General features: G+C 50.8%; 2 protein-coding genes across 2 annotated transcripts; one reads left to right on the plus strand and one right to left on the minus strand.

Moving 5' to 3' along the window:
• Window positions 1-5,360: 5,360 nt before the first annotated feature.
• LOC129047433 (uncharacterized protein CXorf49-like) lies at window positions 5,361-7,242 on the minus strand. Its single transcript, XM_054544182.1, has 4 exons — window positions 6,622-7,242; window positions 6,206-6,251; window positions 5,605-5,646; window positions 5,361-5,498 (listed from the first exon to the last, which is right to left on the minus strand). The coding sequence occupies exons 1-3, from the start codon at window positions 7,240-7,242 to the stop codon at window positions 5,606-5,608; spliced, it is 708 nt and encodes a 235-aa protein (XP_054400157.1). The 3' UTR covers window positions 5,361-5,498; window position 5,605.
• Window positions 7,243-7,324: 82 nt separating this feature from the next.
• CXHXorf49B (chromosome X CXorf49B homolog) lies at window positions 7,325-11,802 on the plus strand. The gene is made up of 6 exons (XM_024240961.2): window positions 7,325-9,240; window positions 9,821-9,977; window positions 10,520-10,596; window positions 10,875-10,920; window positions 11,480-11,521; window positions 11,628-11,802. Exons 1-5 carry the CDS (start codon window positions 8,017-8,019, stop codon window positions 11,518-11,520), a joined length of 1,545 nt encoding a protein of 514 aa, XP_024096729.1. The 5' UTR covers window positions 7,325-8,016; the 3' UTR covers window position 11,521; window positions 11,628-11,802.
• Window positions 11,803-26,835: the final 15,033 nt, after the last annotated feature.

Consider the following 26,835-nt stretch of genomic DNA (forward strand, 5'->3'; position numbering starts at 1 on the left):
CAAAGCATGATGTTTGGTTGGAAAGAGAATTTTGTTAGAAAGCAGCTATGAGGGATACTATGGGACCATGGGGACAGTTGGAAAATGTTTCATGTGATCATACAGTAGAAAATTGTGTGGTCTCAGTGTTACATTTCCTGAGTGTCATGATGGCATTAAGGTTTTGTGGGAGCCCATGCTTTCTTGTAGGCGATACATGCTGCAGTATTTACGGATGATGGATCTAAATGATTCCAGTGGATCTCAAATGATTCCACAAAACAATAAAAAACAAAAATACAAGCACGCACACACGCTTAGAGAAAGACGGGGGTGCAGGATGGAGGGAGGGCTGAAGCAAATGTGAGAAAATGGTAACAACTGGAGGATGCAGTTGAAGAATATACGTATGGGTGCTCCTTGTGCTTTCCCTGCAACTAACTCTCCTGTGGCTCCAAAATTTAGACAAATGCAATCTGGGATGAAGGGGGTATTATGGACCATTTTATTCCAGTCAGTTTGAAAACAGTGAAAAAGGTCACCAATTGCTAGGAAACCAAACCCGCCAAAACTGACACAAGAAGGCACAGCCAACCTGAACCGTTCCAGAATCATTACAGAAAGATATCAGTAGTCAAAGGCTTTCCGCGAATGAACTCCAGGATTCACCACCACATTCTGACAAACATCCTAGGAATACATATCTTCCATTTTACACAAACTCGTGCAGAAAATTGAAAGGGAGGGGCCAGGCATGGTGGTTCACGCCTGTAATCCCAGCACTTTGGGAGGCCGAGGCGGGTGGATCACGAGGTCAGGAGATCGAGACCATCCTGGCTAACACGGTGAAACCCCATCTCTACCAAAAATTAAAAAAAAAAAAAAATTAGCCGGGCGTGCTGGCAGGCGCCTGTAGTCCCAGCTGCTTGGGAGGCTGAGGCAGGAGAATGGCGTGATCCTGGGACGCGGAGCTTGCAGTGAGCCGAGATCGTGCCACTGCACTCCAGCCTGGGTGACAGAGCGAGACTCCGTCTCAAAAAAAAATAAAAAAGAAAAGAAAAGAAAATTGAAAGGGAAGAACAATCCTCCACTCACTGTATGAGCTTGGCATAACCTCGATACCAAATCCTGCAAGGACACCTAGAGAAACATTGCAGGTCAATCACAGGCTCATGACATAGAAGTAAAAATTGGAAGCAGAATCTTAGCACACGGAAGCCTACAGGATATAAAAAGGAAAATACCTAATATGGCATGACTAATATTGGCTTCATCCCAGAAATATGAACTTAATTTCTCTTCAGAAAATACAGTGGTATAATTCTCCACATTAACAGATTCGGGGAGAGCAACATGCTCTTCATAGTCACAAAAGGTATTGACTAAATGTCAATTTCCATTTGAAATGTATTGCTGACAATTTTTTTTTTTTCTAAGAAGTCAGGACTATTGGGCTATAACTTACACAGAGGTCTACGAGATCTCGTAAATGCATATGGCTGTAAAAACACCAGCACAATATATATAGATATAGAGCATCGCCGTCCCCCGCCCCCCTCCAGGTTCCCTTACGCCCTCTTATACTGAACTCCTCGTCTTAACCCTCAGACCCTGGCAACCATCAATCTGTTTTGTGTTCCTAGAGTTTTGCCTTTTCCAGAATGTCATACAAATGGAATCACACGGTACGTAGCATGTGCATTTGGCTTCCTTCAGAGAAAGACACTCGGACTGCAATTCCCTAAAGGTGCAATGTACAGTTTCATGACCTGGGTAATAGCTACCTGGCTTGATCACCTTATAACTGTTTGTCAGATGGCGGGCTTCTGAGTTATCCCCGTGTGTGTGTGTGTGTGTGTGTGTGTGTGTGTGTGTGTGTGTGTGTGCACGCGCGTGCATGTGAGAGTGTGTGTGTGTGTGTGTATTATGTTTCAAACATATAATTTTACATTTAACTGCCTCTAACTTTTATATGTTGGTGAGGGTTATTAAATGACAATTATTAATACTTAAAGGAAAGTGAGTGATTATTGGAAAAGTCAGCAGAGTGATTTCCTCTGGGGTGTGCAAAGGGGGAGGTAGTGATCAGGATGGGGCAAACAGGAGGGTTCCAAGACCCTGCCAACGTTCTGTTCCTTGCTCTGCATGGTAGTGACCTGGACTTCAACACTGCACAACCACATGGGTGCCGTTCACGCTGGATCACGAGAACGGAGCACCCTGGAATCCCACAGATAGAGTTTGCACAGCCACCCTGGCGGCCACAGCCTACGCGGCCGTACCTGGCAAACACTGGTGTTGGCCTCATCCTTCGAGGAAATGCATGATGAGAAAATGTGTGGGGGAAAGGAGGAGTTCTTGGGGTGGAGGTTGAGGACAGATGCGCATGAGGTCGTCCGAGTTCACCCAGGAGTGTGTTCCAGGCGGGCTAAAGTTCATGGCTGTTACTCACCATGACCACTATGATCCTATGATTGCCATCTCACATCCCCGTGTGTGATGCCCTGGGCCTCTGCCACAGCCTGGAAGGCCACCCTTGGGGACTCTGGCTGGCGGGCGTGCTAGGAGACTCACACACCTTCGGCCCTAGCTGGAGTCTGAAGAGGAGATGCTCTTTTCTGCCCACAGAGTAAGAGGTCTCATATGGGAATGTACCTGTGGCAGTCCTGGCACCGGGTGTAGGTGGGATTCTGCAATAGGGCTCCGCCACTGTGGCAGGCACGCAGCTCACCAGACCTCTGGAGCTCATCTGAGCTGAGTGGCAGGACAAGGCAGAAGGGGGTCTAAGGCTCTCCAGGCCAGGCCCCACATTCCTCTTGGTGGGAGAGGAGGCTTGAGGGAAAAGCAAAAGGGGGCCACTGAATGAGGGGAGGGGCTCAACCTCTTCCTGTCCAATGGGACCCAGACGGATTCCTCTAACCTGAGGAGCCTCAGATTCTGCATTTACATCCCCTAGGACCAGAAGGCTCCGCCCAACCATGTGGTGTACCATGGGCCTAGGGTGTACATGTTACGGCCCCATTATTGTGCAGAAGGTGGTCTGAATATGGAACCGAGGTGGCGTGCTGGGAGGCAGGGCTGGCAAAAGCCAGCAACTGAGGGATGGGTTCACGCCTTCCACGACTCCGTCCACGGGCTTCTCCCCTTCCACACCCTGTCGACCATGGCCCACGCCCCCCGGGGCAGTGACTGGGGCTGGAGTTCTGCCCCCACCAGAACCTGCCTAGATGTCTCCGGTGGCAAAAACCCAAGCTGGAGAGTCCCTGACACATGTCTTCCCCCAAACATCAGCCCACTGTGTTATCCCCCCAAGAAACAACCACCTGTATCAGGGTCAAAGCCTTGGCCCAAGGAGTCAAGCCCATCCTCTCCAGTGAGGGGTTAGATTCCGATGGGGTAGGTCCCCACCAGCGTTGGTTTCCAGGTCTGAGGTCTGTGATTGACCCACCATGTGTGTGGTGGTCCCCCTCGCTGAGCTCACACCATGAGCCCAGCAGGGAGACACAGAGGGAGTATGGGGGAAGGCAGATACCGAGCCCGACCAGCTGTCCCAGGGCAGTCTCTCTTTCCCACTTTCCACCCTCTCTGTGAGTATCCTGCCCATGTGTTGGTTAGCGGGCATCATGGCGCCCTCCCACGGGAGCTCCCCACTTCCTAGATGAGGCACCAACCAGCGACTCTGAGGCATTATCACTGCACCCACACATGGGAGTGCTGAGACATCCCATCCATCCTGCGGAGGATCACGAGCCTACTGTGGCACCTCCAGCATTCTGAGGGCCCTGACACCCATCCCTGTGTTTGGGGATGTCCCCTTCGTCCACTCCACAGCCTTCTAGGTGTTAGAATTGAACAACACCTCTTGTGAAAGGGTAGATCCCAGCCCTGCTTTAGCAAATTCGATCCTTCATGGATCCTTCACCACTGCTTCCACTCCATGAATCAGTCCATTCTCACTCAAGGGACAGCACCCACGATTAATTTGATTCCCAAGCAGGTGCTAGCAGGGGCACGCTCACGTGTGCGCATGTGCGTGCATACACACACACACACACACACACACACACACACACACGCTAACTTGGAATGGTATCTGCATTTCTATTGTTTTTGTCTGTTCGCAACACCCAGTCTCTTGGCAATGGGAGCTGGCAGAACCTACACACACCTCCTCACTTGAACCAGAATCTATGCCCGAGTCTGGGGCCTGCCCAGCCCAGGATGCCGGCTGAAGGAACGAGGCGATCTCAACTGTCAGGGACGGTGAAGGCAGAAGAGAGAGCTCGAGAAAATCTCGTGTGACCTGGAGAGGTGGTCTGGAAGACTGACCAGGGACACGAAAATATTACGTCCACAAAACCCTGCGGCCTTGGGGATGGTGAAATGGTATTTCACGGGGACCATCAAAGACCAGCCAGGCCTAGCATCCACACTTGCCCTGGAAACCAGCTGGCCATTTTCAAATCAAGGGTATGGAGCCCACTGGCTGCAGAAGGGGCTGCTGGCCACCTATAGAACACCAAGGATATGGAAGCCACCTTCTGTGTAGGTGCCTGCGAACAGTTTCCACCAGGTTGGCCCACAGGCGCCAGAACAGACTCGGTGCCCCCACCTCCAACCAAGAGACTATCTTGCCCTTTTCTTCTGCACTCCATCTACCTTCCCTTTGACTCAGCCACCCACCGGGATGTGGCTTCTGCCTCCACAAGGCTACTGAAACTAAAGAGGGAGACCTAACGGGATTTGGTAACTGAGGTTCAAAGGTGAGGGCTAAGACGAACTGAGGATGTCACGCAGGTTACTGGCCCAGATGACCTGACCATGCGCATGGTGGCACCGGAGGGAAATAATGGCTCCAGAAAGAGGACTGAGCTCCGTCGTGTTCCTCAACAGCACGGAAATAATCATGCAGGAAAGGCCACTGGCGTCAAGCCATGGGGGAGAGCAAGGATGCTCATGATGGAAAGGACAGTGACAGGACAAACAGGGACAGTGAACTGCAGGAGGAAAGGTTGCTCAAAGGACCAGGGTGCTCAAAGGAGGCCATCAGTTCCTGCTGAAGGGGAGAGAGAATAGCACTGAAGAAGGGGACCCGTGAGACCCCAAAGTGGGAGAAGAGGAGGGGGCATGAGCAGGGCGTGTACAGGAAAAGCAGGAAATGCTGCTGTGGCCGGGCAGGCCTCCCACAGCACCTAGGCCCAGGGCACTATGGTGAGCCCGAGTGCAGGGCTGCTGCTCAGAGGCCGGCCCAGGCGCCCCGCAGGGAGAGGGCCCACCACAGAGCGCCAGGGGAACTGTTCTTCCAGCGCCAGGGAACGGAGCAACACCCGGCACACCCCAACACTCCCAACAATCGCAGAGAGGGCAGACCACAGACCACAGAATATGAGAACGACTTTATTTCACACTGCTTTGAACTGCGTTGGGAAGGGGGCAAATGCAGCGGAAGAGAAAAAGCCCTGGCTAAGGAGGATAAGGAGGAAACTCGCTTGGCTGCAGCTCCGGACGCTGGCTCCAACCTGTGAAACAGAGCAGGCTCAGGGACTGGCCCCCAGCCAGGGCCAGCCCACAGCCCTCCTAAGCTACCAGGATTGTGGGAAGGGGCATGGTGTGTGCAACACTCACTTCAAAGGTCCTGGAACTTGTCATTGAGGAACTGCATGGCCGCTGAAACAGAGAGGCAGAACCGGGCACTCCAGACCCAGGGAAACAGAAACTCACCCCCTGCCCCCCTGGGGAACCACCTAGCCCTGCAACCAGAAACCCCACCAGCCCTGGGACTGACTCACCCACCCATCACCTGAATTAAATGTGGAAGTGCCTTCTAAGTGGGAAAGTGGTTCTCAGGTGCTGGGCCATCCCAGAACCGTTCATTCAGAACGTGTTTCAAAGACAGATAAGCCAGCCAGCAAGCAAACACCGTACAAGCCATACCAGGCAGCAGTTAAAGGGAAAACACATGCGGTATCTCTAACCCTCCTAAGAGAAGGAGAGTTCTGGGACTCGTGGACTAAGGATACACGGAGTTCAGACGACACGTTGCTGTCTGTGCACACACCTAGCTGGAAACGCACAGAAGGCTCCAGGGCCAGGCTTTCCTTGGTTCTCTTCCCCAAAGGAAAGTCAGTCCCAGTGACGCCGCCTGTACCTACAGCCCACCCCCGCCCCCCACACCTGCAGAAAGACACCGCTGTCCATTCCTGCCCCAGCCAGGGCTCCATCATACCTAGTTGCTGTGTAAGGTCCTCAATTTCCCTCTGCAGCCTGATGCACTAGACCAGTAGACACCGGAGGAAGATAAATGGCTAGTCAATTCTGGCCTCCTCTCTCCTCGTCTTCCCCGTCTCCCCCAGCCCTTACAGCCCCCATAGCCTGCAGCCCAGTGGTGAGGTGGGTTGGCATGAAACCCTCAATGTAAAAGAGGCACCCTCTCTCCGTGGGATGCAGAAGGTGGTGACGGGGCGGGGGGACACAGAAATCAGTTTAACCTGGACATGGATCCCACCATCTAACGTGGACTTCTATTTCTAGGAGCCACACAAAGCATTACCCGAGGACAACCCTGGACTCCCAGGGGCCGGCGGAAGCCTGCTGCCATTCTCCAGGGCTGGGGCCCAGCACGCCTCTCCCACTGGGACCGACCTCCAGGTCCGCCCAGTTGTCAGCCGACCCTTCGGCAGTGGCACCTTCTGGGGAGGGGTGTCCTTGGACGCTGGGCGGTGGCACGATGGCAGCTGGTTCATCAGCCGGGGAGGACGAGTAGTCCACATCGTCCCCTTGGTCGTCGACTGGGGTGCCAGGCCGGCCTTCCCGGCCCCAGAGCACCACCTTTCCCTGCTCTATCAATTCGCTCTCAGACTCGAAGCTGAAGACCTTGGGATTTGTGAACCCGCTCTCGCCCTCGCGGCTGCCTGGTGCCCCCAAATCGAGGCCGTGGCCCTGGCCCCGTGGGGCTCCCGGGCTGGCCATGCGGGAGCCAGCCTGCTTGCCACCCTCCAGGTCGAAACTGGCCCCACAAACAGCTACCTTGTCAGGGGAGCTCATGGCGCCAGTCTGGGCAGCCTGGGCTGTGGGGAGACGGTCGTCCTGGTAACAGCAGAAGGGGAGAGCCGAGTCCAGCCAAGCCTGGCGGAGCAGGCCACACGACCCGAACAGTGAAGCCTTCGGGACACCGCTGCCCTCACCCCAGGCGGAAGTACCAGATGTCCCCGACAGCGTGTGGCTTCCGCGCGTGCACTTGACGCCAGTGCCGCGACTTCTCATTGGTCCCCCTCTACCAACCAGTGAGCCCTTTGTTGGTAGAGGCCTCTGGGCTTTAACCAATCGGAACACAGGCTCTTGGTTTGCCCCGACGCCCATCATTTGACTGGGTGGCTGTGCTCTGGTCTGGTCTTGGGGCCAGGGTGCACTGGAGCTCTCGATCCACCTCCTTCTTGCTTTCCTGCTGCCTCTGGCTGGGAACCTACTTTCCAATGAGACCTCCTCTGTGCACCTGGTGCTTTGCGTGCATCACATTTACTCTCCCAAGCTGATGAGCTGGGGGAAGCTCTCCCCTTAATCCCCACCTTACAGATGGGACACTGGGGCTCAGAGACGTAGCTCTCCTTGGAAAGTAGGTGCCCGGCCAGAGGCGGAAGGACAGGAAGAAAGAGGTGATCGAGAGCTACAGTGCCCCTTGGCCCCAAGACCCGACCAGAGTGCAGCCACCCAGTCAAATGACGGGCGTGGAGGCAAACCAAGAGCCTGTGTCCCGATTGGTTAAAGCTCAGGCACCTCGCCCCACAAAGGGCGTGCTGGTTGGCAGACGGGGACCAATGAGAAGGCTCGGTGCCGGCGTCAAGGGCGCGAGGAAGCCACTCGCTGTCCGGGACATCTGGTACTTCCGCCTGGGGTGAGGGTGGTGGTGTCCCGAAGGCCTCACTGTTTCTGTCGCGTGGCCCGCTCAGCTGGGCTTGGCTGGGCTCGGGCTCGGCTCTCCGCTCCCACCGTTACCAGGACGACCGTCTCCCCGCAGCCCAGGCTGCCGGGACTGGCGCCATGAGCTCCCCCAACAAGGTGTCCGTTTGTGGGGCCGGTTTCGACCTGGAGGGTGGCAAACAGGCTGGCTCCCACACGGCCAGCCCCGGAGCCCCAGTGGCCCACAGCCACGGCCTCGATTTGGGGGTGCCAGGCAGTGGCGATGGCGAGAGCGAGAGCGGGTTCACAGATCCCGAGGGCTTCAGCTTCGAGTCTGAGAGCGAATTGATAGAGCAAGGAAGGGTGGTGCTCTGGGGCCGGGAGGGCCGGCCAGGCACCCCGGTCGATGACCAAGGGGACGTTGTGGACTACTCATTCTACCTGGCTGACGAACCAGCCGCCATCGTGCCGCCGTCCAGCGTCCAGGGACACCCGTTCCCAGAAGACGCCGCTGCCGAAGGGTCGGCTGACAATTGGGCGGATGCGGAGGTCGGTCCCAGTGGGAGAGACGCACTGGGCCACGGCCCTGGAAAATGGCAGCAGGCCTCTGCCGGCCGTCTCTGCCTCTGTGGTCCTGGGCCAGTGCGGGCCTGGAAGAACCCGGAAAGGGGCTCAAAGAGCAGATGGAGCCTCCGCGTGGATCCCCAGCAGCCCTCTGCAAAAGGCCCCACCAGGCTGTCTACCCACGACTCTGATTCCACAGATGAGAGCAGCGACTTACCGCTGATGAAGGTAGGCATTCGCCGCAACGAAGGAAGCCAGGCCAAGCCCGGCAGCCCCAAGAAGCGAGCAGACACATCCAGACAGGCAAGCTTCCACTGCAAGGAGAGTTACCTGCCTGTGCCGGGCCGTTTCCTGACCTCTGCTCCCCACGGACTCACTCCAGTCGTAGAGAGGCCAGCTGTGGGAGAGCTGGAGGACCCTCCCCAGAAGAAAATGCAGAGCAGGGCCTGGGGAAAGGTGGAGGTCAGGCCCAGCTGCTCAGGAGCTGCCGCTGCAGGGGCCCTGCCCCAGGGCCTTTCCAGGAGGAAGATGGCCCGCGGGAAGAAGTCCCTAGGGGGTGCCTCTCAACTGGCTCCGGGGAGAGCCTTTCCTGCCTGCGGAGAGAGACTCTCAGCCGCTCCCCCAGAGCCGGCCACCTTCCCGCCATTCTCTGGTGTGCGGCCACAGGGGATGTCCAAGAAACCCCAAAAGCCTAAGCACAGCAGCCCTGGGAAGAAAACAGCAGGGAGGAAGACCAGGGAGTCCCAGGCTGCGGCCAGAGAAGATAATGACCCAAATAGAGATGAGGTCCCAAGAGCCCAAGTGAGTAGGCCCTTCTCGCCCTCCTCTCCCTCTTTACCCTCCTCCCCCCACACCTCCTCTCTTCCAGCACACACCTGTTTACCCATGCCCCCTCTGTCCCTTGCTCGAGGGTTGTCATCGGGAGCCCAGGGACACTAGAATGCCCGATGGGTGTCTTCGTCATAAGGGCACACGTTAAAGGGAGAAATTCTTGTGTGATGGCCATGCCTCTGGACACTCTGCAGGGGTCCTGCCTCTGCCCGCAGAGAGGAGCTGGGATGGAATGGAAGGCAGGGCTGGCAGCTGGTTTGGATCGGGTGATGCCTTAAAGTGTGGGCCGCAAAGCTGGGGTGTCAAGGATCATCAACTTCTTGATTCCTCCTTCCCTAGCTGTTGCCCGACCCACCTGGCAGGTGGCCCAGGCTATCTCAGTATCCCCAGTGTTTTCCCTGGCTGGCCTCTGCCTCCTGGCCTGACGCTGACTGAGGGAGAAAGTGCTAATGAAGTTAGGTTCAGGAGTCTCCACCTTACCACAACCCCTCCCCACGTGTACTCACCGCCGGCCCCCATCGCCAGCCCAACTCAGAAGTTTCTGTTTTAGCTTCCCACACACAGGCCAGGGCTGCCTCGCCTGTCTGTGCGTCGTGGAGAATTCAGCAGTAGCGACCCCAACATCAGAGCTCCCCAACTTCCGGGAGCTTCAGAGCCCTCGGCCTACAGCCCGGGAGGCCTCGTGCCCAGACGCCATGCACCCTCCGGTGAGTCTTGCGGGTTTGATAGGGGTGGAGGGGAGAGGGGTCGGGAGGGAAACCTCTGGCCCTGTTGCTTCTGGGGGCTCAGCCTTGTTCCCAGACTTCCCTGCCCACCCAGGCAGCTGTCCCACGGGGAAACGGGGTGTTGACAGGGCTGGCTTTAAGCCACATCGTCCTCTCTGAGTGGGGTTTGTGTGGTGGGGGGCGATTTGGAGCAGCGCCCCAAACTCCAACTCTGGAAGGAGACTTTCGGCGGTACTGAGCCCTTTTCTGTTAAGTCCTGCTCAGCCACACTGCCCCTCCCAGGGCCTGACTGTGGCTGCCGCACTGCTGGAGTCCAACCTGGAGTCACAATGCTAGGGGGCCACAGGTACACATGGGCTTACACTGGGGAACAGCGAAGGCAGTCCAAGAGCGGGGTTGGAGTTGCTGGGCAGAGCAGGGGCAACGTGTACCAGCAGAGGGTGATGCTGCCTCACGTTAGACACCACTAGACCCTTTACACCTCACTGGGAGTCTTGGAAGCTGGATTTTGTGTTCTCTTTCAGGTAACCAGCAACCGCCTGTCCATCCCCCAAGACCGGAAAGGCAGCAGCAGCCCCCGGGAGCCCAGGGCTGTCCTCGGGTAATGCCTTGTGTGGCTCCTAGAAATAGAGGTCCACAGTAGATGGTGGGATCCGTGTCCAGGTTAAACTGATTTCTGCGTCCGCCCCCCCTCCACCCCACTCCGCACATCTCCACCTTCTGCACCCCACGGAGAGAGGGTGCCTCGTTTCCATTGAGGGTTCCATGCCAACCCACCTCGCCACTGGGCTGCAGGCTATGGGGGCTGCAGGGAGGCTGGGGAGAGAGGAGGCCAGAATTGACTAACCATTTATCTTCCTCCGGTGTCTGCTGGTCTAGTGCATCCAGCTGCAGAGGGAAGTTGATGACCTTACACAGCAGCTAGGTATGAGGGAGCCCTGGCTGGGGCAGGGCTGGACAGCGGTGTCTTTCTGCAGGTGTTGGGGGCGGGGGTGGGCTGCAGGTACAGGCAGCATCACTGGGACTGACTTTCCTCTGGGGAGGAGAATCAAGCAGACCTGGCCCTGGAGCCTTCTGTGCCTTTCCAGCTAGGGGTGTGCACAGACAGCAACGTGTCATCTGAACTCTGTGTACCCTTAGTCCACGAGTCCCAGAACTCTCCTTCTCTTAGGAGGGTTAGAGATACTGCATGTGTTTTCCCTTTAACTGCTGCCTGGTATGGCTTGTATGGTGTTTGCTTGCTGGCTGGCTTATCTGCCTTTGAAACACGTTCTGAATGAACGGTTCTGGGATGGCCCAGCACCTGAGAACCACTTTCCCGCTTAGAAGGCATTTCCACATTTAATTCAGGTGACGGGTGGGTGAGTCAGTCCCAGGACTGGTGGGGTTTCTGGTTGCAGGGCTAGGTGGTTCCCCCACCGGGGCGGGGCGTGGGTTTCTGTTTCCCTGGGTCTGGAGTGCCCGGTTCTGCCTCTCTGTTTCAGCGGCCATGCAGTTCCTCAATGACAAGTTCCAGGACCTTTGAAGTGAGTGTTGCACACACCATGCCCCTTTCCACAATCATGGTACCTTAGGAGGGCTGCAGGCTGGCCCTGGCTGAGGGCCCGTCCCTGAGCCTAGTCTGTTTCACAGGTTTAAGCCAGCATTCTTCCTACAAGACGAACAGCTGCCACCTTTGGAGCTCTGGAGCTGTAGCCAAGTGGGTTCCCTCCATATCCTGTTCAGCCAGGGCTTCCTCTCTTCTGCTGCATTTGCACACTTCCCAACGCAGTTCAAAGCAATTTGAAATAAAGTCGTTCTCATATTCTGTGGTCTGTGGTCTGCCCTGTCTGCGATTGTTGGGAGTGTTGGAGGTTGCAGGGTGTTGCCCGGTTCACTGGCAGTTGAAGAACAGTTCCCCTGGTGCTCTGTGGTGGGCCCTCTCCCTGCGGGGCGCCTGGGCCGGCCTCTGAGCAGCAGCCCTGCACTCGGGCTCACCACAGTGCCCTGGGTCTAGGTGCTGTGGGGGCCCTGCCCGGCCACAGCAGCATTTCCTGCCTTTCTCCTACACGCCTTGCTCATGGTCCCTCCTCTTCTCCTCCCACTTTGGGGTCTCACAGTTCCCCTTCTTCAGCGCTATTCTCCCTCCCCTTCAGCAGGAACTGATGGCCTCCTTCCAGAACCCGTCTCTCTCACCTTTCCTCCTGCGGTTCACTGTTTCTGTTCTGCCCTCTCACCATCCTTTCCATCGTGAGCATCCTTGCTCTCCCCAGTGGCTTGATGCCGGTGGCCTTTCCTGCATGGTTATTTCCATGCTGTTGAGGAACACGACGGAGCTCATCCTCCCCGCCCCTCAGGGGCCCAGTCCTCTTTCTTGAGCTGTTATGTCCCTCCGGTGCCACCATGCACAGGGTCAGGTCATCTGGGGCAAAAACCCGCTTGGCATCCTCAGTTCCTCTTAGCCCTCACCTTTGAACCTTAGTTAGCAAATTCTGTCAGATCTCCTCCTTAGCTTTAGTGGCCAGGTGGAGACAGAAACCGCATCCTGGTGGGAAGCTGAGCCAAAGGGAAGATACATGGAGTGCGGAAGAAAAGGGCAAGATAGTCTCTTGGTTGGAGGTGGGGGCACTGAGTCTGTTCTGGTGCCTGCGGGCCAACCTGGTGGAAACTGCCCGCTGGTAGCTACGTGGAAGGGAGCTTCCACATCCTTGGTGTCCTATACGCAGCCAACAGCCCCTTCTGCAGCCGGTGGGCTCCATACCATTGATTTGAAAATGGCCAGCTGGTTTCCAGGGCAAGTGTGGATGCTAGGCCTGGCTGTTCTTGGATGGTCCCCGTGAAATACCGTTTCACCACCCCCAAGGCCAACAGGTTTTTGTGGACGTGATTATTTCTGTGTCCCTGGTCAGTCTTCCCGACCGCCTCTCGAGGTCACACTAGATTTCCTAGAGCTCCCTCTTCCGCCTTCACCCTCCCTGACAGTTGGGATCGCCCGCTTCCTTCAGCCAGAATCCTGGGCTGGGCAAGTCCCAGATTTGGGCACAGATTCCGATTCCAGTGAGGAGGTGTGTGTAGGTTCTGCCAGCTCCCATTGCCGAGAGACAGGGTGTCGAACAAGGACAGAAGAAATACAGATACCATTCAAGGTTAGCGTGTGTATGTGTGTGTGCGCGCCCCTGCAAGCACCCGCTTGGGAATCAAATTAATCGGGGGTGCTCTCCGTTGAGGGAGAATGGGCTGATTCACGGAGTGGAAGCAGTGGTGAAGGATCCATGAAGGATCGAATTCGCTAAAGCAGGGCTGGGATCTACCCTTTCACAAGAGGTGTTGTTCAATTCTAACACCTAGAAGGCTGTGGAGTGGGATGAAGGGGACATCCCCAAACACAGGGATGGGTGTCGGGGCTCTCAGAATGCTGGAGGTGCCACAGTAGGCTCCCGATCCTCCGCAGGATGGATGGGATGTCTCAGCACTCCCATGTGTGGGTGCAGTGATAATACCTCAGAGTCGCTGGTTGGTGCCTCATCTAGGAAGTGGGGAGCTCCCGTGGGAGGGTGCCACAACACCCACTAACCAAGACACGGACAGGAAGGACGCCCACAGAGAGGGTGGAAAGCGGGAAAGAGGGACTGCCCTGGGACAGCTGGTCGGGCTCGGTGTCTGCCTTCCCCCATACTCCCTCTGTGTCTCCCTGCTGGGCTCATGGTGTGAGCTCAGTGAGGGGGACCATCACGCACATGGTGGGCCAATCACAGGCCTCAGACCTGGAAACGAACGCTGGTGGGGACCTACCCCATCGGAATCCAACACCTTCCCTGAGAGGGTTGGCTTGATTCCTCGGGCCAAGGCTTTGACCCTGACACAGGTGGTTGTTTCTTGGGGGGATAACACAGTGGGCTGGTGTCTGGGGGAAGACGTGTGTCAGGGACTCTCCAGTTTGGGTTTTTGCCACCGGAGACATCTAGGCAGGTTCTGGTGGGGGCAGAACTCCAGCCCCCCTCACTGCCCCGGGGGGCGTGGGCCATGGTCGACAGGGTGTGGAAGGGGAGAAGCCGGTGAACGGAGTCGTGGAAGGCGAGAACCCATCTCCCGGTGGCTGGATTTGCCAGCCCCGCCTCTCAGCACACCACCTCGGTTCCATATTCAGACCACCTCCCGCACAATAATAGAGCTGTAAAATGTAGATCCCGGGCCATGGTCAGGTGGAGCCTTCCGGTTCTAGGGGAAGTAAGTGCAGAATCTGAGACTCCTCGGATTAGAGGAATCCACCTGGGCCCCAGTGGAGAGGACGAGGTCGAGCCCTTCCCCTCATTCAGTGTCCCGCTTTGTCTTTTCCTTCAATCCTGCTCTCCCACCAAGAGGAATGTGGGGTCTGGCCTGGAGACCCTTAGCCCCCCTCCTGCCTTGTCCTGCCACTCAGCTCACACGGGCTCCGAAGGTCTGGCGAGCTGCGTGCCTGCCCTTGATGCAGCCACAGTGGTGGAGCCCTGAGCAGAATCCCACCTACACCCGGTGCCAGGGCTGCCACAGGTACATTTCCAGATGAGACCTCTTACTCTGTGGGCAAAAAAGAGCATCTCCTCTTCAGACTCCAGCTAGAGCCGAAGGTGTGTGAGTCTCTGCACACGCCCACCAGCCGGAGTCCCCAAGGGTGGCCTTCCAGGCTGTGGCAGAGGCCCAGGGCATCACACACGGGGATGTGAGATGGCAATCATAGGATCATAGTGGTCATGGTGAGTAACAGCCATGAACTTTAGCCCGCCTGGAACACACTCCTGGGTGAACTCGGACGACCTCATGCGCATCTGTCCTCAACCTCCACCCCAAGAACTCCTCCTTTCCCCCACACATTTTCTCATCATGCATTTCCTCGAAGGATGAGGCCAACACCAGTGTTTGCCAGGTACGGCCGCGTAGGCTGTGGCCGCCAGGGTGGCTGTGCAAACTCTATCTGTGGGATTCCAGGGTGCTCCGTTCTCGTGATCCAGCGTGAACGGCACCCATGTGGTTGTGCAGTGTTGAAGTCCAGGTCACTACCATGCAGAGCAAGGAACAGAACGTTGGCAGGGTCTTGGAACCCTCCTGTTTGCCCCATCCTGATCACTACCTCCCCCTTTGCACACCCCAGAGGAAATCACTCTGCTGACTTTTCCAATAATCACTCACTTTCCTTTAAGTATTAATAATTGTCATTTAATAACCCTCACCAACATATAAAAGTTAGAGGCAGTTAAATGTAAAATTATATGTTTGAAACATAATACACACACACACACACACTCTCACATGCACGCGCGTGCACACACACACACACACACACACACACACACACACACACACACACACGGGGATAACTCAGAAGCCCGCCATCTGACAAACAGTTATAAGGTGATCAAGCCAGGTAGCTATTACCCAGGTCATGAAACTGTACATTGCACCTTTAGGGAATTGCAGTCCGAGTGTCTTTCTCTGAAGGAAGCCAAATGCACATGCTACGTACCGTGTGATTCCATTTGTATGACATTCTGGAAAAGGCAAAACTCTAGGAACACAAAACAGATTGATGGTTGCCAGGGTCTGAGGGTTAAGACGAGGAGTTCAGTATAAGAGGGCGTAAGGGAACCTGGAGGGGGGCGGGGGACGGCGATGCTCTATATCTATATATATTGTGCTGGTGTTTTTACAGCCATATGCATTTACGAGATCTCGTAGACCTCTGTGTAAGTTATAGCCCAATAGTCCTGACTTCTTAGAAAAAAAAAAAATTGTCAGCAATACATTTCAAATGGAAATTGACATTTAGTCAATACCTTTTGTGACTATGAAGAGCATGTTGCTCTCCCCGAATCTGTTAATGTGGAGAATTATACCACTGTATTTTCTGAAGAGAAATTAAGTTCATATTTCTGGGATGAAGCCAATATTAGTCATGCCATATTAGGTATTTTCCTTTTTATATCCTGTAGGCTTCCGTGTGCTAAGATTCTGCTTCCAATTTTTACTTCTATGTCATGAGCCTGTGATTGACCTGCAATGTTTCTCTAGGTGTCCTTGCAGGATTTGGTATCGAGGTTATGCCAAGCTCATACAGTGAGTGGAGGATTGTTCTTCCCTTTCAATTTTCTTTTCTTTTCTTTTTTATTTTTTTTTGAGACGGAGTCTCGCTCTGTCACCCAGGCTGGAGTGCAGTGGCACGATCTCGGCTCACTGCAAGCTCCGCGTCCCAGGATCACGCCATTCTCCTGCCTCAGCCTCCCAAGCAGCTGGGACTACAGGCGCCTGCCAGCACGCCCGGCTAATTTTTTTTTTTTTTTAATTTTTGGTAGAGATGGGGTTTCACCGTGTTAGCCAGGATGGTCTCGATCTCCTGACCTCGTGATCCACCCGCCTCGGCCTCCCAAAGTGCTGGGATTACAGGCGTGAACCACCATGCCTGGCCCCTCCCTTTCAATTTTCTGCACGAGTTTGTGTAAAATGGAAGATATGTATTCCTAGGATGTTTGTCAGAATGTGGTGGTGAATCCTGGAGTTCATTCGCGGAAAGCCTTTGACTACTGATATCTTTCTGTAATGATTCTGGAACGGTTCAGGTTGGCTGTGCCTTCTTGTGTCAGTTTTGGCGGGTTTGGTTTCCTAGCAATTGGTGACCTTTTTCACTGTTTTCAAACTGACTGGAATAAAATGGTCCATAATACCCCCTTCATCCCAGATTGCATTTGTCTAAATTTTGGAGCCACAGGAGAGTTAGTTGCAGGGAAAGCACAAGGAGCACCCATACGTATATTCTTCAACTGCATCCTCCAGTTGTTACCATTTTCTCACATTTGCTTCAGCCCTCCCTCCATCCTGCACCCCCGTCTTTCTCTAAGCGTGTGTGCGTGCTTGTATTTTTGTTTTTTATTGTTTTGTGGAATCATTTGAGATCCACTGGAATCATTTAGATCCATCATCCGTAAATACTGCAGCATGTATCGCCTACAAGAAAGCATGGGCTCCCACAAAACCTTAATGCCATCATGACACTCAGGAAATGTAACACTGAGACCACACAATTTTCTACTGTATGATCACATGAAACATTTTCCAACTGTCCCCATGGTCCCATAGTATCCCTCATAGCTGCTTTCTAACAAAATTCTCTTTCCAACCAAACATCATGCTTTGCATTTAGTTGTCAAGTCTCTTTTGAGACAGGGTCTCCCTCTGTCGCCCACGCTGGCATGTAGTGTCACGAACCCGGCTCACTGTAGCCTCGACCTCCAGGCTCAAGCCATCCTCCCACCTCAGCCTCCTGAGTAGCTTGGACCACAGGCAAGCACCAACCGCTCGCCGAGGTCTCCCAAATTGATGGGATTACGGGCATGAGCCATGAGCCATGGTTCCCGGCCCATCAAGTCTCTTCAGTGTCCTTTAAAGTGTGCTTTTGTGTGTGTGTGTGTGTGTGTGTGTGTTTGAGATGGAGTCTCACTCCGTTGCCCAGGCTGGAGCACAGTGGCACGATCTCGGCTCACTGCAAGCTCCGCCTCCCGGGTTCACGCCATTCTCCTGCCTCAGCCTCCCGAGTAGCTGGGACTACAGGCGCCCGCCACCACGCCCGGCTAATTTTTTGTATTTTTTAGTAGAGACGGGGTTTGACCGTCTTAACCAGGATGGTCTCGATCTCCTGACCTTGTGATCCGCCCGCCTTAAAGTGTGCTTTAAACCAGTGCAGTCCTTGTCAGGAAGCCCTTGAACGTAGGTTTGTCCAATGGCTTCCTTGTGATTAGATTCAGGTAGGTTTAACATTTTTGGCGGGACTACTGCAAAGCAGACGTGCTGTTCTTCTGGGTGCGTGACATCAGCAGATTCTCCATGTCGGTTTGTCTCATGACTGGTGATGTTCATCTTGACCATGTGCTCGGGGCGCTGTTCCAGATTACCCCATTGTGAAAGTGCCATCTTCTCTTTGTATTTAATTAGCTATGTGCTGTTACTGCATGGGCACTCTGTGTGAATATCCAGTTCCCCCACAATATCTTCTTTCTATCTTTTGGATGTCTGCATATGATATGGCTTGGAACCGTGTCCCCACCAAGTCTCATGTCAAACTGTAACTTCTAATGCTGGAGGTGGGGCCTGGTGGGAGCTGACTGGATTATCGGGCTGGATTTCTCAGGAATGGTTTAGCAGCATCCGCTTGGTACTGTCCCCGTGGTCGCGAGTGAGTTGTCATGAGTCTGGTCGTTTAAAAGTGTGTGACACCTCCCCCTGTTCTCTCTCTCTTGCTCCTGCTCCTACCATGTAACAAGTACCTGCTCCTGTTTTGCCTTCTGCCATGATTGCAAGTTTCCTGAGTCCTCCTAGAAGTAGAAGCCGCTATGCTTCCCGTACAGCCTGCAGAACCATGAGCTCTTCTCTTTATGAATGACTCGGTCTTGGATATTTCTATATAGCAACACGAGAACGGACGTAACATCGTTTGTGCTTATTTCTCCCTTTTCTTTCCTGTTAGCGGTGCCCTTCTCCCTTGTTTTCTTGACCAGTCTCACAAGAGTTTTACCAATTTCATTCTTCTTCCAAACACCCAACTTCTGGTTTTGTGATCCTTATGCTTGTTTCTACTTTCACTGATTTCTGCTTTTACCTTGATGACTTCCTTCTACTTTCCTTGGTCTTATGTTGGGCTTCTTTTTCTAACGTTTTCTCGTTAATTGTCTGCGATCCTCTTTTAAATATATGCTTTTAGCAGCCTACACATCCCTCTCAGGACTCCTTTACTTGTGCCAACAAGGGTTTATGAGTAGTATTTTTGTAATCACCCAGTCCCAAATATGGGAAACAACGAAAATCACAACTTTCATGGGACGGAATGAATACATTGTGGTATGTTAATACAATGGAATACTATTTCAGCAACGGAAAAGTACAAAGTACTCCTCCATGGAATAATAGGCGCAAATCTTACAAAGATAACATCGAGGGAAAGAAGCAAGGGACAACACGGACATGTTTAATGATTCCATTCCTATAACTTCAAATGACAGGCAACACTAACATACCTTGTTGAAGAATGCATACTTAGGGTATAAAACCATAGAGAAGAGCAAGGAAAGGACAATCAGAAAAGTCAGGATGTTGGTTTCCCCTTGCAGTAGGAGTGGGGCTGAGCTCAGGCAGGGACATCCCAGGAGGCTTTGGGGGATGCTGGCGGTGTTCTCCTCTGGGACCTAGGGGAGCGTTCCCGTACAGGTGCACTGGATAATCATTTATTAAACTAGGCACATAAACTGTGATGTTTTCTTTCTGCACGTTGCCTGCCACCATAAGCAGACAAAACAATAGTGCTAAGGGAAGTAACATTGCATTAAACAGGTAAGTATTTCATAACCAGAAGGATAACCAAAATTTTATTTTCTCTATTTATAGCAGATCTCCTTGCGAGTACTAATATCAGTTTATTGATAGTGATAGCTTGATTTCAAATTCTCATAGATTTCACCAAACATCATAGGAATGATGCTTATATAATTGTGATCTTAATTTCGATGTTTTGGTAAATATTTTATATTTGGGTGGTAAGTTTTCATTCAGAATTTGTGATTTTGTGCTGGAACCCTATGGCCTTGGTACATTTTTCTCACGGGAGATTTGTCACCTCCCCATCCACTTATTCTCAGAGGCAGACGACTTAGGACCTGAGAAAAAGAAATTAAGGCAACAACATTGAGGGGCAGCAACGCAAATGTTTACCTTCATAGTTTATATCAGCTAATTGTGGTATACTCATATGATGGAATACCTTTTTTTTTTTTTTTTGCAATGGAAATGTACGGGGTATTCTTAGGGATACTATCCATTTTTAAGAAAAGTCCATTACCAAGATATAACAAATTACATAAAGTTAACCATCATATGATATTTATAAAGCATACTACACATATATACAAGTTTAGAAAACCAATCGACTGTGAATGAACTATTGTGAAGTGATGAAAACACGTATTGAGTACTGAGGTCAAGAAAGAGTACATTGCAGTTCTAGAGGTCTTATATGTATTTCACTGTGCTAAAGACACCAAATATGAAATGCTACATAATGTGTGATTCCATTTGTAGAACATTCTTAAAACTGGAAAACTACACATACAGAAAACTAATCAGTCATTTCCAGGTCTGTGGATTGTGAGAAGTGTTTAACTACAAATGCGTGTTATTTCTTATTAGCAATTTCGCCCCTCTTTATTTTGAAATGTAACATACATAGAGAGAACTTCACAATATGTGCGTGTTGTTTAATAAGTGATTATCAAGGGCACCTCTACAGAAACACCCCCATGTCACAGAGGAGAACACCGCCAGCATTCCCCAAAGCTCCTGGGGTGTCTCTGCCTGATCTCAGCCTCATTCCTCCTTCAAGAGGAAACCAACACATTTACATTTGTGATCATTCTTTCCTCTTTTTTCTCTACGTTTTTCTGTCCTATGTCCTATATTACATTCTTTTAATACTACAGTATGCCTGCAGACGACATGTTCCTAAGTCTAGAAAACCACACAGTGTCAGCCCCAAAGCTCCTTAAGCTGATAATCAACTTCAGCAAAGTCTCAGGATACCAGATCAATGGGAAAAATCGCAAACATTCGTATACACCAACAACAGTCAAGCAGAGAGCCAAATTGGGAACACAGTCCCATTCATAATTGCTACACACACCAAGATACCCAGGAATACACCACACCAGGGAGGTGAAAGATCTCTACAAGAAGAACTACAAAATACTGCTCAAGGAAATCAGAGATGTGACAAACAAATAGCATCTATAAGGAACTTAAACAAATTTACAAGAAAAAAACCAAACAACCCCATTAAAAAGTGGGCAAAGGACATGAACAGTCACTTTTCAAAACAAGACATACATGCGGCCAACAATCCTGTGAAGGAACGCTCAACATCACTGACCATTACAGAAATGCAAATCAAAACCACAATGAGATACCATCTCACGCCAGTCAGAATGGCTATTATTACAAAGTGAAAAAAAAATAATAATGGATACTGGCGAGGTTGCAGAGAAAAAGGAACACTTATACACTGTTGGTGAGAGTGTAAATTAGTTTAACCATTGTGGAAGACAATGTGGTGATTCCTCGAAGACCTGAAGACAGAAATACCATTCGGCCCAGCAATCTCATCACTGAGCATATACCCAAAGGAATATAATAAATCATTCTGTTATCAAGACACGTGCACGTGTATATTCATTGCAGCACTATTCACAATACCAAAGATATGGAATCAACCTAAATGCCCATCAATGGTAGACTGGATAAAGAAAATGTGGTACATATACACCATGGGATACTATACGGCCATAAAAAAGAATGAGATCAGGTCCTTTGCAGGAACATGGTTGGAACTGGAGGCCATTATCCTTAGCAAACTAATGCAGGAACAGAAAACCAAATATCGCATATTCCCACTTACAAGTGGAAGCTAAACGATGAGAACACAGGGACACAAAGAGGGGAACAACACACACTGGGGCCTATTGGACGGTGGAGGGTGGGAGGATGGAGAGGAGCAGGAAAAATAACGAATGGGTACTAGGCTTAATCACTGGGTGACGAAACAATTTCTACAAGAAACCCCCACGACACAAGTTTACCTATGTAACGAACCTGTACATGTACCTCTGAACTTAAAATAAAAGTTCAGTTCAAGAAATAATAATAATATGGTTTGGTGTTGACTGTTATGTACTTTTATATTAGTGGAATCAGAAAATATGTTCATTTTTCTTGCTTCTTGTGTTTAATGTCAGGAGTTTGGTTTTGGATATTTAAATTTGAGATGCCTATTAGGTATCCACGTGGAGAAGTTGAGTAGACAAAGGTCTGGACCTGGGCTGAAGAAATACATACGGGAGTCATCGTAGTATCGATTTTTTTTTTTCAGGGCCCATTGCAGAGCTTATAGCTTGCAGTGGAACGCCAAGAATGAGTTCTCAGACAAATCCAGCTGAGGGGGGCCGGGGGCAGCTCTCCTAAGAGACTCCGCCCCAGCATCTGTCCGCCAAGTATTCATTGAAAGGGCTTGTTAAACCACAAACATCCACTAGATGGCCTTTTTGAGGTCGGGTCGTGAGACACCTGTGGCCTGGTACAAGCACGCAAACCGCATTCTCGGGAGGCTGTTTTCAGCGTTCCTTATCACACCACACACTCCACTCCCCGTGCTGTTTTCAGGGTCAAGGAGTTTCATTCTCATGGACAAATAACATACACACAGTGCCTCAGTATGTTTCCACGCCCCAACCTCAAACGCCTTGTACCTAAGCTTGGATATGTTGTCGTACACCCCCCATATCCCCCCCTTCTTTAATTCTTACAGCATGCTGGTCATCCAATGCAAGGTAAGCTTCCATGATTCTTCCCTGGTCATAGATGCGTCGGGTGGCAGCACAGAGCCATCTGCAAGTGCCTAGCAAACAGATACAAAAAAGAATAAGTACAGCGGCCATCACCCAAATGCGTATGTTTAACCCAGACAACCAAGTGTTCGAGTTTAACCATTGAAAGCCTTCTTGTAATTGCTGCGACCATTCTTCAAGGTGTTTCTTTAATTCACACTCAAGAATGGAAATTTGAGAAGACAAATGGTCGTGATAAGCCCCTTGCAGATGTGCTTTCACTCTCTCCCAAGCATATTGGGAGCTATTATATGGCAGAGGTGTGACACAGATAGAATTATACTGCGAATCACAATGTAAATTTTGATGGGTAATGAATGCCTGCTGCTGATTCCCCAGTTATTCAACAGCGGCTTCAAGAGACCAGGCGAGACAGAATGGTTTTATCTATATTGACCTGTTCTTGAAATTCACGGGTTACATTATATACCATGTGGTTCACCACTGAGGCTGTGTGAATAGATTCTGTCAGAAAAACAGCTGCAGTAGCAGCAGTTGCTAATATAATAATAGCTGAGACTAAAAAGGCAATTAAAGTGGCCAGGAATCTTTTTTTTTTTTTTTTTTTCCGAGTATGAGATAGTGCTTTTCTAAGTAGCTGCAGGGTGGAATCTCCTTTTCAGCTCCAGGCTAAATTTACAGGCAGCCACAATTCTGCACGCCATTTTAAGATCATGACATAGGTTATATCCAACTGTGTAACGTTTCGATGGACAAGCATGTAGCATACCAACTACTGGAAGAGACTTTAACACTATAAAAGGATTGATTCTGCTCTACGTTAGGAACACCTTGCCCAAACAAAAGTATGTAAGGGTGAGCGGTACAAATCAGGACTGTGTCAGTAACATTATTATGCAAAGAGAGGGTATGGTTGCCACCGCCAGTAATATACTCACCATGTGAAAGAACCCGTTCAAAAACAGGAAATCCTAATCTCCAAATGTGGGCATGAGCAGGGCTTAAAGCTTGTTTCTCTCTCACTTGTAATATTGGTCCTGAAAGCCCATACTCTGACTAGGTAATAGAACTACTGGAGGGACTCCCAAATCCAATAGTCTGATTTGCAGACATAAGATTACCATGGGGACCCCAATCAAGTAAGGTGCCATTATCAAACAGAGGCCCTTGACATGGAGCAGGCTGGTCTGTACGGCGACCACTGGCACCTACTCGGACGGCATATAGGAAGATCGGGCACTTGTGTAGCTTCATTAGAGACCTCAGTAAGATTAGTGGTAATAGTAGAAATAAAGGTCAAGTTTGCAAGCTTAGCATCCCTTTTAGGCTGATAGTAAAGATACTCCTGAGGGATGAGAGTAACACACTTATCATGTGCTATTGTGGAAAAATAAAGAGGGGGATTACTAGACAATAAAATCAAGGAGTAGTTAAGTTGAATCCATCCCAGATTTTCAGTTACGGGGTAAGACAGACGCATCCATCGGCCTCCTGCCCAAGAAGTATCATTAGATGACAAAAGCGGGTCAGCATCCCACCATGTAATAACATTAAAAACAGGGGGATTTAGAACATGACTCCAATAAACATGTTCTTGAGCTGATCCCACTTGGCAAAGGACAAGAATTACCCGCCACCCCAACATCCATGTCTGTCTTACTTTCTCAGAAGTTTCCCCAATTACCGCCAGATACGTAAGAAACCGATTGTCTGCAGTTGCAGGGGCTTCCACGGCGGCAAGCTGGGTAGATGCTTGTTGATTCAATTTCTTTAGCTGTCCCCAGGTGATGTCAGCTGCCTTCCGAGTCATCACCATCATTGTTGGGTGGTTCTCCAACGACTGGTCCTGTTCTCTAGAAGAGAGCCCCATAACCTCCCCCTCCCTGCCTTTTTAAATTAAGATATACTTTAAGAGTTTGATGAGCTCGTTTAACAATGGCCTGACTGGTTGAGTTATAAGGAATATCAGTTTTGTGTGGCATGTGCCAAAGTTGCAATGCATATGTAAATCGAGCACTAAGATAGGAAGGTCCATTATTAGTTTTTATAGTGTGTGGAAGGCTTAGAGTTATAATAGATTTAAACAAATGAGCGATTGCATCTTTAGTTTTTTCTCCTGTCTGGGAGATAGCATGTATTAGGCCTGTATATGTGTCCACGGTAACATGGAGAAATTTAAAACGTCCAAAGGGTGGATACCGAGTAACATTAGTTTGCCAGATAGCATTAGGCACCAGACCTCGTAGGTTGGCACCAAGCCCTAAGGAAAAGGGGGAAAGAGAATGCTGTTGGCAATTAGGACAAGTTTTAATAATCATGCAAGCTTGAGTAAGTGTCAAATGAAGCTGTTGTTTAAGACTGCGGGCGTTCTGATGAAAAAACAACATGATCAGCTTGAGCTTGCAAAAAAGCAGAAGAATTTGCAAACCACATCTGTGGTCGTACCAGAGCATCAGCTCAAGCATTCCCTTCTGATAAGGACCAGGTAGCCCAGAATGACGGCAAATATGTGTGATGTAAAGAGGGTGACGACAGGCACAGAGGAGCTCTTGCGTTGCAAGAAACAAAGCTAATAGGGGTTTATTAGTAATGCGCTTCACATGTGCAAGATCTAAATGAGTAATACTATACACCACATAAGCAGAATCACTAACTATATTTATGTCTTGGTGAGGAAAAGTTTGTAAGGCCAATATCAGGGCACCTAATTCCGCCTGTTGTGTAGTTTCTAAAATGCTCCTGGATTTTGTGCTGCCAGTTCTGCATGGCATCTTGCCACACTATAGCTGCTTTTTCAGTTTTTGGGTTTTTTTTAACCATCTGTAAAGACAGTGGTGGCATGAAGTAAAGGCTCAGAGACAACAATAGATACAAATTAAACAGGTACAGTTTGTAAAAAGTTCAGGAGTTTAGAGGCTGGTAAATGAAAGCTGATATTACCAATAAAGTCAGCCATTGCCACTTGCCAATCAAGATCACAAGCTAAGAGAGTGTGAAATTGTTCCTTGCTTAAAGGTAGGAAAAGAGTAGCAGGGTCTTATCCTGACAGCTGGACGCAACGCTGGCGTCCTTTTATGAGAAGAGAAGCTATTATATCTGTAGTCTTTTGTATAAGTTTAGAGGGATTATGAGACAGGTACATAACATATAAAATACCGAAATGGCAAAAGATAAAGCCTACCTGTTAAACTAAGGCATGGAAAGGATGGCTATTTTAAGTGATTTTTACTATATTTTGGCCCTTGAAAGTCATTAGAAAGTGACTGCAAGTCACCAGGATAATAAACCTGCATTGAGTTAGCTTAAGCGTGTAAAAAAAAAAAAAAAAAAAAAAAGCTTTTTAAAAATGTGCTTTGGTGTTAGCCATTTTCCTGCATCAGCCTTCAGCTGGAATGTCTTAGAAGTGAGCTTGGGAAAGTAGGGCTGTGGCCGGTTTCTTTCTATTCATTCTGGGCCCCTTAGGCAGCTTCTCTTTTTAATAGCCTGCCACTTGTTGCTGTCCTTACCCTGAGAGGAAGGAAGGAAGAGTACAAGTGGCAGTAAGAGGCCAGAGAATGACCGGGTGGTAAACTGTGTGTGGAAGTGCGGAGGCTGGAGGCAAGAAGGTAACAGGCTGGGAGAAAAACACTCCCCTTATCTTCTAGGCCACCTACGCCTGCAGCCAACCCTGTTAGGTGAGGTACTGAGAATATACTGGGCTTTTTATTATTTTTACCACCCCCAAGCAGAGAGGCTCAGGGGAGGAGCAGACATGCAGCACAGGGTCTGCTTTGAAGTTTCTTAGCCACAGTGTTTTTAAACATTTCGTAAAAAAGCAAAACAAACATTCCTTACTGCTGCGTCTATCTTCTGAAGATGACAGCAGCTGGCAGAGCTCGTCCCCCTCAGTCTAGTTAGCATTTAATATATGGCTATGGGAGAGCGCCCCTTATTAGTGGGCTCCTCCTCCAGGGCTCTGTACTCCAGGCTGCTCCACACTCCTTTGCCCACCTTAGGCCAGTAAGGTCCGGGTGCACATGGACTATTTCTTAGCCCTTTCCCTAGGGGGCCAGGGAAGACAAGGACTTGCTTGTCAACTGAGGCATGTGAGGGGTGGCAGGGAAGGGCAGAAGTAGGAAAAGCAGCAGCACAGCAAGCAGCAGGCCACTTCCTGGGCACAGTTACTAAGGCACGTGACCATGGTGAGGCGGATCCTCAGGACTGGGCTGCAGCTGCCAGCAGCCACCCGGGGACTCGGCCTGTGCCTTTTGGCCTTCCCTCCGTCACCACAAACCTAGAAAGGGGCAACCTGCCCAGACTGCCCGTGACCAAATGGGCACTCCATGGCATCTTAGCAACTCTCCTGCCCCAGGCCTCTGTGGGCAGCAAGAAAGCTAGAGCTATCTGGGATAAAACCCAGGAGGCAGCATGTAACTTCCCCTTTTACTCCAGTGAAACAGAAAAAAGACAAG

Source organism: Pongo abelii, chromosome X (assembly GCF_028885655.2).
Source record: "Pongo abelii isolate AG06213 chromosome X, NHGRI_mPonAbe1-v2.0_pri, whole genome shotgun sequence".
NCBI lineage: Eukaryota > Metazoa > Chordata > Mammalia > Primates > Hominidae > Pongo > Pongo abelii.

What these genes read in the sequence shown, in the direction of transcription:
- LOC129047433 (XM_054544182.1), bottom strand. Translation starts at nt 7,242, where the DNA reads ATGAGAAGTCGCGGCACTGGCGTCAAGTGCACGCGCGGAAGCCACACG. An exon ending in ACAACTGGGCGGACCTGGAG is followed by an intron (nt 6,252 to 6,621) that starts GTCGGTCCCAGT and finishes CTACTGGTCTAG; the next exon opens with TGCATCAGGCTGCAGAGGGA. An exon ending in GGACCTTACACAGCAACTAG is followed by an intron (nt 5,647 to 6,205) that starts GTATGATGGAGC and finishes TCTCTGTTTCAG; the next exon opens with CGGCCATGCAGTTCCTCAAT.
- CXHXorf49B (XM_024240961.2), top strand. Translation starts at nt 8,017, where the DNA reads ATGAGCTCCCCCAACAAGGTGTCCGTTTGTGGGGCCGGTTTCGACCTG. An exon ending in CAGACGCCATGCACCCTCCG is followed by an intron (nt 9,978 to 10,519) that starts GTGAGTCTTGCG and finishes GTTCTCTTTCAG; the next exon opens with GTAACCAGCAACCGCCTGTC. An exon ending in TGACCTTACACAGCAGCTAG is followed by an intron (nt 10,921 to 11,479) that starts GTATGAGGGAGC and finishes TCTCTGTTTCAG; the next exon opens with CGGCCATGCAGTTCCTCAAT.